Genomic DNA, 20,039 nt, shown 5'->3' on the forward strand with positions numbered 1-20,039 from the left:
TTTTTAAAGATATACCTATATAGTTACATGCAAAGTCAGGGGATCTTTTATATTATCATTTACCATAGCTCCGTTAAATAAATAGAGTAAAAATATCTTAAATGCTAAAAAATGTAGTAAGGAGGCTTGCTAAAAATAGAGGCATTAATAGAGGCAGTTTTCTAGGCAACTGGCCTAGGAATATTCATTTAACTAGAGCAATACAGGAAAAACTTTTCTAGATTAGAATTTCTGCGCACTATTACTCCTTATTAACCCTATAAAATTAAACACTTATATCTAGGGGATATCTCTTTATAATGACTATATAGTACTTTATTTGCTATCCTTTAATTTGCGGTATACTGCCTAGTATATCACTATCCTAGTAGTCACCAGTAGGGAATATATATTTATTAGGACAGAAAACTTAGTAAATAGACTATAACGTATAAGATAGCAAAAGCGCGGAAGAAATGTTTATAGCCTAGTTGATATCCGGTTCCTTAAGCGTAATATACTTAATATATATATAAGTAAGATTGGGCTAATAAGAAAGGAGCCAAATTAATAAACTAATATATATAAGGGAGCCCGTAAGATAAAACTTCTTTAGGTAGGGAAATATCACAGGCTCCCCCTTAAAGTTAGAGAAAAAGAAGCCGTAGTTTATCTCACTAAAGAGGTCTAGCTATTATAATATTATAGCTATACGTTAAATAAGGCTAATAAGTTTTATATTTAGTCTAGCCAACTAAAGGAAGTTTAGGTTTAGATGCATTGATTTAGTAAATATATAAGTTATTAAGGTATAATTAGTTACTAGGAACGGATCTAGTTTATTAATAGAGAGAAATTTAACGGGACAATCTGCAGTCTAAAGCGCCTTAGCTAGATACTTACAGTTTATTTAGGTAATAGTAGTAAAAGAAAATTGTTTACTAATCCTTACTATATACTTATTAGCTCTTTATAACTACGTAGTTAAATAGATACTTACTTATTATAATCCCTTTCCTAATTTACTAGCTCGCTATCCACCCACTTAATTACCTTTTTAGACGGCAATTTCTAGCTATTTACGTTAACCTCTTTTAGAGCCTATATCTCCTTAAATAGCCGCACTAATACCTCCTTTACTTTATCCGTCTTGCTTTTTTGCTTATTAATTATCTCCTCCTAAAGCTAGTTATCCTTTCCTATAATTTTTTACACTCGTTTATTAAGGGATTTAATTTCTTTATATTTATTTTAATAGCGGAGTCTATTATATAAGTAGCCGCGGAGATTATTAATAAAGCCTATAGGGACTTGTTAGAAAGAACCCGCGTTTATAAACAGTAAGAGAAAAAGATAAGTATACGAACTAGGGATATAAAAGGCTAGTTTATAAATAAAGACTTTAATATAAGAGGCTATAGGTAGGACCTCCTTAATAGCTTAATCTATGTTTAAAAACCCGACTTTCCTACTTTGCCGTAACTCTCTAAGTTGTTATAGGATAGAGGCCCTATTCTTAGACATTGGGAATAGGCTATTACTGCTAAAATATAAAACGTGAAATAGGGAGGGCTTTATAAAATCGCGGAGGAATTTATAGGTTAAGGAGATAGAACGTAGATCCTAGTGTAGAAGATACGCAAGATAGCTTAGAAGGAGCTCCGTTAGTAGGCACTCTAAGGTTTCTATTAAGAAGGCGGCTAGGAAGAAAGTTGTGTTACTAAGGCACTATAGTCGCGGTACGGTTTAATAGTGAGGTTGGTATTTCCTAATGACTTAATAGCTGGATTAAGCCGCTTGTATACTAAACCTTAATTTATTTAAATGTCTATTATATAAGCAGCGTTGCTATATTAATTATATACCTTTATTTCTACTTAGCACTATCTGCAGTAGTAGGGTTGCGGAGAAATTCTTTTACGCTTTAAGATCTTGCCTTACTAACACGTCTCCTTATCATTTCTATTTAATTTCTAGATTTTATTATAATACTATATGAGGCGAAAAAGGCTATGCTTATATGAAAGCTTAGGTACTTATAAGCGGTTAGCTATATTAAAGGCTTTAAACTAAGGTAGCGGCTAGCTATACTAAAGAGAGTAAGGTAATAGATGTTTTTATAAATGCCTAGTTTAATACAGTAAATGTTAACGTTGATAGAGATTTGGTAAGGGCTTCGCTCTAGTAGAACTTCTAAAAGAGTTTACCGCCTAGGAGAGATAATTAGATATTTTAATAATCTAGCGGGCCGAACTAGCACTAAGACGTAGCATCTGTATATATGTTATGGTATCTTATATTGGGGCTTAGAGCTCCTAGGAGAACACACTTCTAAAGAGAGCTAGTTTTAGGAGATATATAATCCTAGAAAAACCGGTTATATAACGAGGGCGGTATAGCGAGTATTCTAGGATTTCTAAGCTCCTAGGAGGAGTTTACTTCTAGACGCCCTATACATCCTAAGGGAATATAGCTCCTAAAAGCCTCTCTTCTATAAGTATTTATCCTGCTCTAAATATATATATAGGAGTTTTACGGCGCTATAAGACGGAACAAATATTTCTTCTAGGATTATAACCCTCCTAGGATTAACTCTCCTAGACTAAGGGCCCTCCTAAGATTAACTCTCTTAGATATTAAAGCTCTTTTAAAAGCTTTATATTCCTAATCCTAATCCCCTAATCCTAAACTACTGACTAACTTTTACTATATAAGTCTATATATTTTTCTAAAGTAGTTTTCCTAGGATTGTTTCTCTTTTAGTTACTGCGCTACGGCTTTATAAAATTATAGTTAATATCTTTTAACTTTAGGTAATAAATCTTAACTCTATTAATAACTACTACTTACACCAAATCTTTATTCGTTAAGTTAATATATTTATCTCTACTTAGCCTTACTTAGATACTTAATCTACGTTATTTATTAATATTAATATCCTTACCCTCTTTTAATTTGCACTCCTTACTAGCTTAACCTCTATCTATTAGGTTTTCCTAGTTTAATTCACTTTTACCTAGCCTTGCCCTCTTTAGATTAGGTGCCTAATCTACATTACCCCTTCCCTTATTAATTTCAACCTCCTTATAACGTTCTCGCTTACGCTTCTCTCTTATTCCTAGAGTAGAGAGTATAGGCGCTAGTAGCGGTAATTGTGTATTATTAGGTATAGGCTCTTATAATTACGTGTACTAACTAATAGATACAGGCACCGATAATAATTGGCCTGGACTAGTAGCTATAGTCACGTCTAGATAAATAGGCCCTAATAATACTTATATACTAGGCGTAAATTCCTATAATTATATAAGCTAACTGGTAGATGCAGGCCCTAATAACAACAACAATAGATTAGGATTAGTAGGTGACGTAATTAGGGGTGCTGTAGCTTATAGTTAGTCTAAAGTAGGCGCTAATAATGATAATTATATATTAGTAGGCGTAGGTTCCTGCGTATGCGGACTAGTAAATTTAGGTTTTAATAATAACGAAACTGGATCAGTAGGTGTAAATGGTGATAATATATCTAGAGGTGTAGATGCTAGTAGTAATAGGTTTAGATAAGTAGGCGCTTTCTTTATACTACTAACTGTGCTTAGCTCTATACCTTTATTATATTCTTCTTTAGGTAAGGGACGGTATAGTTAGTGATTACCCGGTTAGATATTTTATCTACTATTTAACCCTTTAAGTTCTATTTTTCTCGCTCTTTCTACAGTTAGCAGTTTCTTTATATTATTATATTCTGCTCTTTTTACTTATAACTGTGCCTATACTGCACTAGATATAGCGTTAAACTCTTCTTTTAGAGTCGCATTCTCCTTATTGGTCTTTTGCTGTTCTACTCTTAAGTCCTTTACCTACTTTTCTAGTTCTTATTGTTTTAAGATAAGGTTATCTCGTTCTAATTGTTTATTCTTTAACTGTTCGGACACTAAATCATAGCTAGACTATAATTACTCGTATCTTAATTCTTCCTAAGCTTTACTCTTAGGCTTGTTTAAAGCTGCTATATCTTTTTCTTATATTTCTAGCTTTAACTAAGATAACTTATTTTATAGATTGGTAAGCTATTTCTTTAAATTCTTATTTTCTTCCTAAGTCTTTAAATAAATTGTATCTGCTTTCTTTGCTAAGTTTTCCTAATCTTATAGCTTACTTTTAAGATTATCTCGCTCTATTTAGATATTTTTTAACTCCTAAGCTTTGATTTTAGAGGCATTTAAAGTTGCTGTGTCTTTTCCTTATATTTCTAGCTTTAACTAAGACAACTTACTTTATAGAGTAGTCAGCTGCTTTTTTAAATTCTTATTTTCTTTCTAGGTCTTTAAATAAATTGCTTTCTCTACCAGGTTTTCCTAATCCTATAGCTTACTTTTGAGATTATCTCGCTCTATTTGGATATTGTTTAACTTTTAGGCTTTAATCTTAGAGGTATTTAAAGCTATTATATCTTTTTCTTGTATTTCTAGCTTTAACTAAGACAACTCATTCTGTAGAGTAGTTAGCTATTTCTTTAAATTCTTATTTTCTTCCTTTGCCTGGCTTTTATAACCTTATAGTTTACTTTTAAGATCATCTTACTCCGTCTGGATATTGTTTAACTCCTTAGATTCTATATTAAATCTAGATTGTATTTAATTGGTAAGCTACTATTATACTTAAGATAATTAATCCCGTAGACTATTTCCTTATTCTATTAATTTATTCCTCTCCTTATTAAACTTATCCTATTAGATAGAGAGTTTTCCTCTTTCTTGACTTAAAACTTCCTTAGCTTAGATATTTAAATTGTAGTTCTGCGCTTATAGACTAGAAATCTCTACCTTTACCTTAACTTGCTTATTCTAGAGATTTAAAATCTTAGCTTAAAATCTTAAGTAATTAGCTATTAATTACTAAAGCTAGTTATATAGTATACTACACTTATATTCTAATACCTGCAAGCAATTATTGTCCTCTCGCAGATTAGAATTCTCTTTTTGTATAAGCAGCTTTGCCTATATAGTATCTTTAAGCTTACTATTTAAGTTTCTAATTTCTTATACAATTGCGTCCTACTTTATTCTAGCAGCGGCTAGATCTACTTTAATTTCACTTAGCGTAGTAATTTTACTAAGTTTATATACAGAGCCCGGATTACCTTAATTAATTAGTACTTAAAATAGGTTGGTTAAATTATCGGATATAGTCTACTCTAGTTTGTAATATTAGCTAGGAATAGGCCTATTAAAGAATACGAAAATTACGGATTGCCTAATATATAAGGAAGTAATTCCCTTACCGTCACCTTACTTAGGTTCGTACAGCATTTCTAGGTAAAGAAAAGGACGGTCCGCCGCATAAGTAGAGTTAAAGACTCTCCCGTATCGACGCTGGAGGCTTTTATTAGATTTATCGGATATAAGAGGTAATTGTATTTCCGAATTAATCTTAACCCTAGCTGGAATAAATCTCTTGCTTAGATAAACGCTGGCTAGTTCCCGAATTTTATTAGAACTATATCCTAGTTTAAGGGCTAAGACCGCAAAGCTATACTAAACGGCATCATTCGGCTCTTTTGCTACTGGCGTATTCCCGCCTCTATCCTTCTTAAGATAGTCTTTAATTATCTTAAAATAATATCGCATAGCAAAGAGCCACAGTATAAAGTTTCTAAATTGGACTTAGTCGGTAATACTTCCCTATATTAATGATAGTTTAGTCTCTAATCGCTACAGCCGAAATAGCCCTTTAGGTTAATTGGTATGAGAGAAATAGTTATATAGGGCGCTGTTAATTATACCCTTAAAACTCCTTTTAAGGAGCCCCTTTATTGCCTTAACAGAGGGTCCTAAAAATTTAATATTTTTAAAGAAAGTATATAATGTTGGTATAAGACCTTAAATGGTTATTAAGTTCTTCTAGATACCTTCTCTTAATTCTCTGTTAGTAATGGCTTTAAAAAGCATACCTTCCTTAAATAAACCTCTTAGATATAACCTATCGCGAGATACGCTAGGGGCACGTAATTTTAATGCCTCTATAGTTTCACCATCTATTAACTTTATTAATTTTTCGTCTTCCCTAACAATACCCTTCTAAGTATTTAAAATTTTGTCTAGATAAAATAATACTCTTTAAGAGGTAATTAATAGAGGTCTAATAATGGATTAAATTTTATTACCTTATTGTATCTTAATGCTAATATATAGTAGAGTATGCTAATCTAGTTTCCCGTAAAGAGACTAGGAATAGCTTATAGTAAAGCCTTAAAGGCTTTTCCTATATCGTGCTTTATAAATAGCTTAAGGTCGCGTATCTTATTTAATGTTAGCTGTAACTACCACCTTTATTCTATAAACTTGTCTCTCCCTATTCCTTATCTCTTAAAATAGCATATTATCTTATATATGTCACTATCCGAATGTCTAATAGAACCTAAGTATTCCTTAACTAAAGCACTCCTTAATTCCGGTCCGCCATCTAGGTGTAACTTCACATTCCACTATCTATTAAAGGCGGGAAGAACTTTTTTATATACTTTGATTCGGCTATAGCTATAAATATACCAAAGCTAGAAGTTTTGAGGTAGCTTTAGTTCTAGGGGCTCTCTAGGGTATTTTACCAGTTCCTTAGTAGATAACTTTAGGCTATTAAGGATAAACGTAAGAATGTCCTAATTTACAATAGCAGATATATAGTGAAGAGGTTATAAACGAAAACAGCCTCCTGTCTTAAAATCGTGCGCTAGAATGTCTATAGCTTCCTTTTCTTCTTTCTTGCCCCTTAGATATGGAGGGTTATGGTTACTGCTTTTATCACTACAATTAAATTAAAGATGCTCCACTCGGACGCGTATTATCCCTCAAAAATTAGCGCTTAAGTCTTTAAATATCTTCTTGTCTTCCTTAATCGCCTACATTTAGTCTTAATCTAAAGTTTCTTATTATTGTTATTAGGGCCCAGCTCTAAATAATATTATAACTATATAGGCCTTGCGACTAAAATGTGGACACCTATTAGACTACCAGACCCTATTTAGGTTGCTTAATAAATATCACCTTTATAGATAGTTTTTGAACAGGCTTAAAAAACAAATTATTAATATAGCGCACTAAATTAGACCTATCTTTAAAAGCAGTAAAAGAAAATCAGATCCTTAAACCTCCTCCTTTTCGTTCTTCTCCCTAATCTTTACTAACCGCCTACTTTTTGCATATATCCCTAACTCTACTAAAGAAATCGGCGCTCTACCTGGTTAATACCAAAACCACCTAAGTTTATTCGTTTATTTTAATATTTACGTCCTATAAACAGAATCTACCTTCTGCTGATTAAGGCTTAATAGATTTATATAGTGTAACGCCAATCTAGCTTAATATAACGCCAATTTTGTTATACTAAGCTAGATTGACGTTATACTATATAAAGCTATTAAGCCTTAATTGGTAGAAGGTGGATTCTGTTTATAAAATATAGATGTTAAAATAAACAAACTAACTAAGGTGGTTTTTGTATTAACCCCTTTAAGATATCCTATAAGGGTTTCCTATAGTCGCTAGGCGGCTCGTAATATCTACCTACTAGTTAATAGCCTTACCCATCCAAATACTACTAAGGTAGAGCGTCTAGAAATAGTTAGGGGGTTTAACGGCTTGCTACTTGCAGGAGGAAAAAGTAGAGTAGGGGATTGGCTTTATAGAAGCCATATTTAAGTAAAAGAAAGGATATTAGGGCGATGTAATGAATAAGATAGTACTTAATAGATGGAGTTATTATTTTATAGAGAATCTCCAGTTGCCAATTATTAGTTATTGATGCTGCTAAAGAGCTGGTAGCTGTATTTAATTATATATCTAGATTGGTTCCTTAATATATTAAACTAGTCTTTCCAGTTAATATTTACGCAAAGCCACCGCGGAGACTAATTAATCTGTTAATTTGCGATATCTCTTACTACACTAGTAAAGTGTTGTTACTTTATACTTCGCAGGCCACAGCGCGCATATAAGGCAGCGCTATGTCCGCAGCTAATTTTATAGAAAAAAGGGCCACTTTTAACCTCGCGTGAGTCGATATCGGCATACCACAAAATTTCACTTAATTAGGGCTCAGATAGTGAGTCCCTTATTTATCGTGGTAGGTCTATTTTTTAGTAGCTGGAATTTAGATAGTAGGTTCGTTTCTTAACTGCTAGCAGACCAACACCTTTACAAAGCAATAACCTAAGTAGTTAAGTAAAAAAATTAATCTAGAATGTGGATAGTCACTAATAATCCGATTAAAAGTCTATTTTATTAAGTTAATCGCGACTTTAAGAAAAACCTACTCGGTTATTTAAACATATTTAATATTCTTTTACTACTTTACGCTACTGGAGTAACACTTAGCAAGGCATAATATACTAAGTATATATAAGTAATCCGTTTCATTTTCCTAGATAATTAGTAGTGTAAGAGAATAAAGGCTATTAGCTATATACCTATCCTTATAGGTAAGGACCTACAGCTTATATAAAGAGCGGTTACGGACCTATTATTCTATTAATACTTAATTCTAAGAAGGTTAACTATTTTCTGCGTTATTGCCTCTAAACTAATTATTCCCCCCCTCCCTAAATGCATGCATATGTCTCCATTCCATTTTCGAAAATTTAAGATTAACCCTTTTATATACGTCCCTATATTAGAAGGCTAGAAGGTTTCCTACGGTAAAAGAAAAAACTACACTAACTGTTAAGAGTATATATAGACATCTATGGATGTTTAAGAACAAAGTAGTTAAGTTTATATCCTTATTAAGACTATATTCTGCCTGGGATAGAATATAGTAATACTAGCGTAAATAATAGAGAACTATATAAGGATGACTATAGCGTTAGAGGAAATTAATAGGGTTAAGCTAATTAGTAAACCCGTAGGGTTGCTGCCATACATTGTAATAATGAGTAGTAACTAGATGGTTGCTACCGCTAAGAGGCGGCAGGCTTTAGCTGCGAAGATGAGAAGCATTAGTGAGGGCAAAGTAATATTTAAGATTCCTTTTAAATTGGAGTCTGGCAATGACGTAAAAGCTATAATAAAAGATAGATAGCTATAGGTAATGTTTTAAATTAAATTACTAAAGATATAAATCATTTTTACTAGTTTTAATAAAAAACAGATATTTTTATAGACAGTGCTAGCTAAGTCAAGTATATTTAAAGTCTATATAAGATACACGGCCTATATAATGTCTAATAAGCTAAGGAAATTAGATTTAAAGAAGTAAGCGTCAAAGCTAGGTTTAGAGAAGTGGACGTTATTAAATAGTAAGACGTTAAGGACGCCTGTGGTGGATAAGTGGTATTACTAATAAGGCACTAATAGCTGCTAACGACCGCTTTAAAGTTGTTACTAGTTTGTAAGTTGCTAGGGTACTAAATCTTTTAGTTACCCTCTAAACTATCCTAGGTAACGCTATATTTTTTGTCGCTAAGGTTAAGTAGTTAGTTACCGTAGTTAACTAAATTCTAATAAGTAAGAGGCTTATGTATAGAAGCGATAATATAGGTTAAGATCTAGGGCATAAGAAGCGACGCTAAAAAGAAGCGGTTAGTTAAATTCTTAGTAGAAAAAGAGAAAAAAGAGAGATGCTATAGGGTTTTAACTTATCTATATTATTTACTATAGCGTATTAAAAGGGGGAAGTTACCGATATAGAATAATCTACCTAGTTTTGTCCTTTATAGAAATATATCTACTAAAGTAAGTCTAGTAATTAGATCGTAAACTTCTATACTAATATTCGGAGTGCATTAATTGCTAGTTACGCGATGTTCTTAAATACTAGTAACCGAGATGGTGGGGTTAGTAGCGGCTATAATACCTACTAGGATAGATAATAAGACCTAGAACAGAGGACTAAAGGGACGTATAGTTAACAGATTTAAGGTTCTAACGTGTTATTAAGAGGTATCTTAAGAATTTATAGGAGCTAGGCGTCTTAAAAGGTGTCGTTTCTTAGAGTAGCTGAGTTATATAATTAAGACACCCTTATTAATCCGCAAAGTATAAGCTAATTAGCGGGACGCTTTTAAGGACCTAGGGACAGTATTTCCTGGGGACTAAAACTATACCTTTTTTTTTTATACTCCTCTATCCCGTCTACCTTTAACTAATTATATATTTTAACCTTATTTTAAAAGTGGGCGCATTACTCTTATTAATTAGTTTTTGCGTAACGAGCTTACTTGCTTTACTCTCCTGGCTTAGAACGCTGGCTTGGCTAGGTAATAACTTACTTAATATAGTAAAGACAAGGTTGTGATTAAGCTAGTAACCCCTGCCAGACCGTAGCAGAAGACGGCTAGGGTACTGTCTAACTTCCGCTCTATCTCAGAACTTTTGTTCATAAAGTAGCAGTGTAAAGTTATTTCCGGCGGCTGCAGCAATACTAATATAATGCTCTGACGATGGTACTGGAGGAGTCCTCCATATGCGTTTCCTGCTTATATAAGCAGAGTCCCTTCTTGTTCGGTCTCCGTAGCAACTACTTTAGTATCCGTAGTAGTTACCCCGGACCCCGTAGATATAGACCTATATTAAGGCCTATATTCCTCGTAGTTAGATTCCATAGATTTATTTATTTATCCTCAGATCTAGTTCATTAGGTTATGAGCACTCGTTGCTACTAAGCTGCGACGTTAGAAGATTGACACCTTACTATAGGTTGCATTAAGGGTTACCACACCCGTGCTAGGTCATTCCTTACTGCTCTGCATTATTTCTTATTATCAAATCTACGCGTTAAGTTCGTGTATTTACGCATTAAATCCTTTTATTTACGCGTCACTATGGGTAAAGATTATCTAGGCATTTAACGCCTTAAGAAAGACGGCTCAAATTGGCCCCAATATTGGACGCAGCTTAGCACGTACCTACGTAGTAAGGGCCTTTTGTATATTATTTAGGAAGATGCGGGCCTACCCCTCTACCCAAAGCTTTAGGAAGAGAAGCCTATAATATCTATTAATTGAGTACCAAAGGACGCCGATAAGGAGGAGCGAGATAAGATCCTTAAGAGGTCTTAAATTATTGTAGATACTAATGATTTAATTCGCTTAGCTAATAAGGCACTCTTCTATAAGTACGATAAGGAGTTTAAACAGTATAGTAAGGAAGACGGCAAAGTCTGTTTAGTTATCCTTAGTATAATTAATAATGAGATCCTTACTGCCTTGGAATATAAGTAGACGGTGAAGGACTATATTAATTACCTTAAGCAGACGTTTAAGGCCTATGGCTTAATCTATAAGGCTAATGTATAAAAGACTTTTATTAAGCTCCATTTTTAATTAGACTAAGCAGTTACTACTTTCTTAAGCCGTTACTAAGAAGCGGTTTAAGGAGTTAAGTAGGTAAAGCTTGCCCTAAATAATAAGATTATTAACTATTAATTTATTAACGCCGTTGACGAATACTTCCCTATATGGGCTTAAATCTAATGTAATAAGATTCGCAACGGCTATATAATTACACTGGTCTAATTAATCGCTAACCTTACTAACGAGGCTTGGTAAAAGGACTTACTTAAGAGCTTTGCCTTAGTTAATAAGCCACCAGGTAACTCCGGTCAAGGACGCGGCAATAGCTATAGTCGCGGCAATAGTTAAGGCAGAGGTGGGGGAGCTAGCCATAGTGCCTTATTAGGCAATTAAGGCTCTGCTAAGGATGCTTTAAATAAGTGTAGATGGTGCAAGCTAGGTCATCTAGGTGGCGAGGACGATTGCTAGATAAAGCACCCCTATTTAAGGCCCGAATAGTAGAGACCTGGAGAGAGACAACCGCGCTTAGGTAATGGAGTAGCCTTAATGACTACTAATAAGGCCTCTAAGGGGACATCTAATCGCCCCTCTTAAGCTACCAATTCGGCAACTAGAGGGATCTTTACTACGTAGGCTATTGGGCCAGTAGCTATAGCTTTAGGAACGAATATTAAGGACTCCTAAATAGCCGATAGTTGCTTAAATATTCACATAGGCAACAATATTAGGAAGTTCGTGTAGTATAAGGAAATTAAACCTCTCTAAATCTAGACAGGAGGAGGCCTAATAAAGGCTATTGGCGTTAGATTAGTTAAGCTTATAATTGCCCGAACTGACTACTTAGCCTATATAATTATATTTACTGAAGTGTATTACTGTCCTAACTTCTTTATAAATGTTGTCTCGCTTAATATTCTATAGGGGAAGGGCGCGTTCTTTAACAGTCTCTATAATACGATTAACTTCGTTAAAGACTGGGCGGAAATAGCCTACGTCCTATGCGTTAACGGACTTAATATATTTATACTAGTAGACAACCCTACAGAGGTTTCTTTCGCAATGGCTCTGGCTACCGCACAATCGCGCCTCTATAAGAAAGGCGTGCTTGTTAAAGCTACTATGGAGACTTAGTATAAGAGACTATAACATCTTCCTCCTGACTAGATACGTCAACTGGCCAGAAGTATGAAGGGGATTGTGGTTACTAAGGATAAGCTATTTTACTACAAGGACTGTTACTTTGGAAAGGCTAAGAAGTAAATATTAAGACGCCTATAACAACGCAGCAATCGCATATTTGAAAAGGTGCACGTCAATATAGTTGGGCCATTAAAACACGAAGGTCTCTACGGTAAAAAGTACTGGGTACTATTTACTGATGACCGAATACGCTTTAGATGGATCTACTGTATATTAAATAGAGGCTCCACGGCCTCTACCTTAAAGCAGTTTGTCCGTATGATTAAGACTTAAACAGGGATAACGATTGGCTGCTTCTAATTGGATGGAGCTGCTAAGTAATTTAGTAAGGATATAACCAATTTCTTTAAGAACGAAGGCATAGTCACTAAGGCCTCTACCCTATACACTGCACACCAAAATAGAATAGCAGAGAAGGCTAACTACCTAGTTGAAGAAAGGGTTAGGGTGATGTTGATTAAGACTTAATTGCCACTAAAGCTCTAGCCTGAAGTCGCCAAGGCAGCTGTACACGGGCTTAATATATTGCCTATATTAGTTAATAAGGACAAAGCTCCGCCCGCTTAAGCAATGGCCCTTGCCCTAGGGGACACTGATTCTACAATTACGTACGCTAACTGGAAGATCTATAGCTGTCCCGCCTATGTCCATATTAATAAAAAAGACCCTTAGCGGCAGTGGGGTAATAAGTTCGTTGTAAGAGCTTAGAAAGGACGATTGGTTGGCTATGAAGGTTTACATATATATTGCGTCTATCTACCTTATAAGAACAGGGTCGTTCGATTAAGTAGCGTTACCTTTGACGAATTAGGAACCTTTCTTACTACACCGATTAGTGAGGAAGAAGGTGGCGACGGTGATATCTGCTGGGTACTACTTAAGGAACTTCCTACCAACGACACTGCACTAGAGGTCTCTTAGTTACTGCGGGGAGAAGGCGAGGTCTCTCGGTCACCGCAGGAAGGAACTGAGGCTGCTCGGTCACTGCAGGAGGCAGACGAGGTCTCTCGGGCCTCGCAGTCGGGGGGTGACTCTCAGTCGGGGGGTGCCTCTGGCGATCACGATATCGCACCGCAGCCCAATCGACCTCCCCTCACTGACGACGAATAGGCAGGCCTTAACTAGCAAGAGCTTCCTAATCTAGGAGGACACCTCTATTAGGAAGGGACTCCCCCAAGGGATATCTACTAGGAGGATCTGGAGCAGATTCTGCCTGAGTACTTAGATAACGAACCTGAACCTATAGCGAACACTTGTATACGGTTAAAGCCACGGCTTAACTATAGCGTACTCTATAGAACCGGAAGGAAGGAGCCGGCCATAAAGGCCACCTACCTTACCCTGTCCTTCGCCTATATATTCGCAAGTGCTCTATTACAGCCTTAGTGGATAAGAATAACTAAAGGACTACCTCCGGAACCTCGCAACTGGAAGGAAGCCGTGAATTTAATATTTAAGAAGGAGTAGAAGGCTGCGGTAGATAAGGAATGGGAGTCTTAAATGGTGAATATCTTATTTAAGATCATTAAACTTCCATCTAGAGCTAAGGCTCTACCTATTAAATAGGTCTTTATATACAAATTTAATAAAAACAACGTCCTATTTAGATGGAAAGCACGGCTAGTATTACGCGGTAATAAGTAGCGCCTAGGAATTGACTATGGCGACATATTCGCAAGCGTTATTTAACCTAGTACATTTAAGCTACTAATGGCCCTGGTTGCCGCATACGATCTAAAGTGCGAGCACTTAGACGTAATTATGGCCTTCCTTAATGGGAAGCTTAACCGCAAGAATATCTATATTCAGCTGCCAGAAGGATACCGTTAGTATTAAAAGGACGGCGTTGCTCTTATAGGCCTACTGCTTAAGGCTCTCTACGGTCTTAAGCAGGCCCTATATCTTTGGTATGAGGAGCTTAAGAGCTTCCTTATTACCCTCAAATACATACCAATTCCAGCTGACCCATGCGTCTTCGTCAGTCAGCAAAGCGGCTAAATTATTATTATCTACGTTAATAATCTTATCTTAATTAGACAAGATATACGGACAATTGAACTCCTTAAAGAGGCACTTAGGAACAAGTATAAAGTAAAAGACTTAGGCCTAATTGCGTACTACCTAGGTATTTGAATTATAAGGAACCGCTAGGCGCGATTAATTCGACTAGTACAGGACGCCTATATTAGGAAGATCCTATATACATTCTATATAGAAGACTGCGCACCGGCCTCTACACTAATCCACCCATCTGCGGTAGACTTTAAGCCATGCGAGCTTGAGGATCAAGCTCCGCTAGAGCTGGTAAAACGGTACTAATCGCTGATAGGCTCTCTATTGTATCTATGTAATTAGACTCAGCCCGATATAGCCTGGGCTGTAGGGAAGCTCTATTAGTTCCTATATAACCCTACCGAACTACATATAGACGCCGCGATGTAGATACTCGCCTATTATATAGGGACAATCGACTTAGGTATAGAGTTCGGCTTACCCTAAGGGCAGCAGCCACCTCCGAAAGCCTTTGCCAAGGCGTTAGCTACGGACTATACTACCCCTAATTGCAATAGGGAGTATAGCGGAAGCGTACTAGGTGATATACCTGACCTATAACTACACGGCTATAGCGATGCAGCGTTTGTAGATGCGGTTGACAGGAAGTTAACTTTTAGCTATATCTACAAGCTAGCGGGTGGCCTAGTTTTATACAAGTTAAGCAAGCAGTCAATTCTTATAACCTCTACTATAGAGGCTGAGTATGTAGCAATAACGTATGCGGCTAAGGAGGCCTTATGGCTCTGTTAATTGCTTACTGATTTGGGCTACACCAGAAAGGATCTACTACCGATATATCTATATAGTGACAATTAACCAGCTATAAGCCTTGCTAAAAGCAATAACTACCACGCGCGCACTAAGTACTTTAAGCTATACTAGCACTACATTCGTGACAAGGTTCAAAGCGGCGTAATCTACCTATAGCACGTTCCTACGGGCAGTATAGTAGCAGACAGTCTTATAAAGCCACTGTCGACGACTTAGTTTAGGAACTTCGTTAAGCAGCTAGGCCTTATTTAATGCGACATAGACACTAAACCCAAGTAGGAAATCGTATACAGGTCGGTAAAACCTCGGAGGGTACGCCATTTAACGACTCTGACTAATGCTAACGACTTTTAAATGGGGGATGGGAACAATATAGAGCTCATAACGGGTGATTAATTACAGCTTAGGGAGAGGTTAAATAGGACCTATAATATACTTGGAGGATTACAAGGTATTTCTTTTATATATAAATAAGTTCAACACTGATTTAGGAAGGGTCTGCTTCTGTTTTGGTGGAGCACTAGGGGGTGTGACGATGGTACTGGAGGAGTCCTCTATATACGTTTCCTGCTTACATAAGCAGAGTCCCTTCTTATTCGGTCTCCGCAGCAACTACTTTAGTATCCGTAGTAGTTACCCTGGACCCCGTAGATATAGACCTATATTAAGGCCTATATTCCTTATAGTTAGATTCCATAGATTTATTTATTTATCCTTAGATCCAGTTTATTATGCTCGAATTTAGCAACCTTTTTTAAGACTGGCTCTACCTATTTTTCTCTAGCATAAATATAGCTGCCTAAAAGAAGTAAGTGAAGCCCCCGAACTATAGTGGATTAAGTATTACTTTAAGTACTATCCTTTACAAAAGATCGTGAACTCGCTTAGGGCCGAACGTTGCGCATCTCCCACCCTATCAAAATGATACACCCCTTATAACTCTACTAATATAGCTTTATATTTTATAAATAGGGCCTTATTTTATAGCCCTTTACTAGAGCTATAAAACTAGCCTCTATTTATATAAATTAGAGCTATATTAGTAGGGCTATAGGGGGTATTATGGGATACTGGTTTTTGGGGCGGGGTAGCTAAAATTAGTCAGCGCAGAGCCTCAATTTAAGTTTCCATAGCTCTATTAAGATACCCCCTGCAGCTTCACTAATATGGCTTTATATTTTAAAAATAAAGTCTTATTTTATAGCTCTAGAATAAAGCTATATAATTAGCTACTATTTCTATAAATTAGAGCTATATTAGTAAAGTTATAGGGGGTGTATTGTTTTAATAGGGCGGGAGACGCGCGACGTTCGGCCCTAAGCGAGTTCACGATCTTTTGCAAAGGACAGTATACGGACGTTAGTGCTTTCCTCCGGGTTTTGCCGCGTGGGGTTAGTATAATACTTAAGGGAAATGGGGCATCCCGAGAGTAAACGGTTCTTGGGATACTTTCTACTAGACTTAGGATAAGTTAGCCTAGTCTTAGTAAACCCCTAAAGTTAGCCCTAATAAATAAGTCCAAGTTCGCCCTATTATATTTATAAATGATTGGCTATCTACGCTATGTCGCTCTACCCACTCGCGCGCGATCTCGTGAGGTCCGCCGCTATAATTCAAAGATTACTATAAATTAAGAGCTTCTCAGCAGGCGAGCCTAGACTACAGTCACTTTATATAGTCTTGGTAAAATCCATAAAATATAAGTAACGAATCTAGAGAATCTAGATGTAGTGTAATTACGTGATTATTAAGAGCTCCTATAATTAAATAATAGCACTATAGTCTTTACTTGTGTTACTAGGGGATTTAAAAGGTCTTTTTAGCTATCTAGAATTAAGCAAAATCTATTTAAGACACTAATAGTAGAAAAAAAGAGTGTTGTATTTGGATAGGAGTATTAATAGTTAGGGTAACCTATCTAGGAGCTAGAAAATTAAAACGTATACTAAGCGAGTGATAATAAGAGAAAAGGGCTAGCCTTAGCGTAATAAAAGAATGGCTTAAAGTAAGAGCTTTAAGTAATAAATAATAGGATTCAAAATAAGATAAATAAATAACTATTAGCCAGTCTGATTTTGGTTTAGTTAATACGCTCTAACTCTAGAGAAGGCTCCTCGTTCACATTCCTAAAACCTTCTATTTTACTTATATAGTCTTTCTTATCGCTAATAGGGCTATAAGGCAGTTTTATGTTTAACTTCTATCTATTATAGAATTTTAGCTTTAGCTAATAGACGTTTGATTTCGTCTGCTCTACTCCAATAAGCTAGAGTTTCCTTTACACCCTTAGCGCGCGGAATTTTCTTTACACCCTTGGCAAGCGGAATTTCCTTAACATTATCGTCCTCCTTCTCCTCTTTATTAGAGGTATCTTGAGACCCCAGAGATTGGTACCCTTTGTCTTTGTCTTTATCTTTGTCCTTACTATTATCTAAATTAATATATTAGAGCCTTCGTCCCCTTCTAATCCATAATGCCTTTTTACCCGCTGCTTATAAGTATTCTTCAATCTGTCTATTAACCTCTTCTTTACTAAATTTCGCCTATAGTGTCGATCTAGTGTATACTCTTATTGTGCTGGGATCTAAGCTAAAGGTAACTGCTACTACCGTCCGCAGAGGATAGGTCTATCCCCCTTTAGGTCTCTTCTTTAAATCCTTTAGAATATAGCCAACCTAACTAATGTCTATATTTAATATATTCTTACCTTCTAAGTCACCTAAGTTGCCTTTCTTATACACAACTGCGTTAGGCTTAATCTTATATTTAGATGCGGCTTCTTTACCAAATAAGCTGGCTGCGATTAAATCACAAATATATCTATTATTCTTTAAGTATCTTTCCATTATAAACTAGTAGGTCGTTCTATATTTATTTTCCCCGCATTTAAAGATACCACGGATAGTTCTATTTATTTTCTTATAGAGTATATAGCCGGGCTATAGAGAATAATTATAAAATCCTAGAAGGGAAGCTTTTGGATTTTAATTAGTGGCTAGTGTCTCTTTTTCTAGGCCTCTAGGTATTTCCGCTTCCTCTTCCATACTATTAAGGTCTTTATCTAGGCCTTATAAAGAGTTTAAATTTTCCACTTACTCTACCGCGCTATTAAAGTTCTAGTCTTTAGGATAATAATACTTTTTATTTAGCTGTTTTAGAGTTTTGTTAACTTACTTTAGACTAACAATCGTAATTTAATCTTAGTTGTTTCGTTATATACGTTCCATAAAATCTTTACCTATTTTTAAATAATTTATAATTGTCTTAACCTTTATCTTATAGGTGGATAGTTTTACACCATTATTACGCAACTCATCACGTTCTTAGAGGATTCTCTCGTTAATATATCTGTTAATATGTTGTACGGTTACTATAGCGTTTTCGTCTACAGGGTTTTAGAAAAGAGTCTCTATATAGGGTGTAGCTAGATAATATTATTCAATAACCTAGTTAGGCGGATAGTGTAGTTTATCCGCTTTATAACTTTCACGCTTTCCCTATATAGTAAGTAGTTCTTCTATAATATCCCTTATATAAGTCTCTATTATATTTAGGGTTTCTTTATCTATACCTAGGTCACTAGCAGCTTTTATAACTTTTAGAAAAGAAAACTAGTTTAGTTATGTATTATTAAATCATTAGCCTACTTACTATTAACAGCTTTCCTGGCCTTCTTAGATATATTATCTATTGGTTTAAAGTTGAGATTATAAATAAAAACAAGTTGGCGGAATGCTGCCCTATAAATAGCACTTATATTAGGCCTTTTCTTTCGTATTCTAAGTATCGTTTTAGGTTTCTTATTATCTATATTAAGGATCTCGTTTATCTTAGCCCTCTATTTATCTATAGGATTAGGCAAATTATCGTTATTACTCTCTATTTACATATCCGAACCCACGCCAGAATCATTTTATATAGGTTAAGTAAGGGGTTTAGGTTAAGCAGGGGATTTAGGTTAAGTAGGGGGTTTAGGTTAAGTAGGGGATTTAGGTTAAGTAGGGGATTTAGGTTAAGTAGGTAATTTAGGTTAAGTAGGGGATTTAGGTTAAGTAGGGGATTTAAATTAAGTAGGGAATTTAGGTTAAGTAGGGGATTTAGGTTAAATAGGGGGTTTAGGTTAAGTAGGGGGAGAGGACTAAGTAGGAGGTTTAGAAGGTAGTGGGTTTAGTATAGGCTAAGTGGGGGTATCTTCTATAGATGCTTGCCGCTGCTTATCTGCTTTAACTCGCCCTTTATTAGGCTTAGGGGTTAGATAACCGCCCACTCCTATTATAGCCATCTTAGTAAACTTCTCGCACTTTAGACCACGGTTTTGCTAAGGGTATAATTAAGTTAGATCGACTATTAGATTAAGGACCTCTTAAATACCTACCGCAGTCCTTAAGCGTCTATAATATTTCTACCGGTTAGTACCAGAATGTGATTTACCATCATCGTGTCTCTTTTAGTTACCATTAGCGGCCTTTTCTAGCCTACTAAAAGGATAAAATTGGCTAGCGTTAGTTCTACCTTATCTTCTTTAATAGAGAGCCAGCTAACCCTACGGGAAGCACTACCTACTTATACCCAATATGTTTTTCTCTATTATCCCGTTCTCTATTCTTTTAGTAACCATAGGTACCGTAATAGATTTGCTTTTATTAGGGACTGTGTAGTATTATAAGAAAACTTTAGCCCCGGCTGCTTCTAGTATATCTACTCTTAAGAGTAGTTCTTCCGGTTAACCTAAAGCAATAATTTAGCT

The 20,039-nt window shown here is 35.6% G+C and overlaps 1 protein-coding gene across 1 annotated transcript; it reads right to left on the bottom strand.

Moving 5' to 3' along the window:
• Nucleotides 1-17,499: 17,499 nt before the first annotated feature.
• K441DRAFT_676376 (uncharacterized protein) lies at nt 17,500-18,138 on the bottom strand (the record flags this gene model as incomplete). Its single annotated transcript, XM_067650945.1, has 2 exons — nt 17,500-17,723; nt 18,000-18,138. The coding sequence occupies 2 exons, from the start codon at nt 18,136-18,138 to the stop codon at nt 17,500-17,502; spliced, it is 363 nt and encodes a 120-aa protein (XP_067505531.1).
• Between the last annotated feature and the right edge of the window lie 1,901 nt (nt 18,139-20,039).

The sequence above is a fragment of the Cenococcum geophilum genome (assembly GCF_001692895.1).
Source record: "Cenococcum geophilum 1.58 unplaced genomic scaffold K441scaffold_15, whole genome shotgun sequence".
NCBI lineage: Eukaryota > Fungi > Ascomycota > Dothideomycetes > Gloniales > Gloniaceae > Cenococcum > Cenococcum geophilum.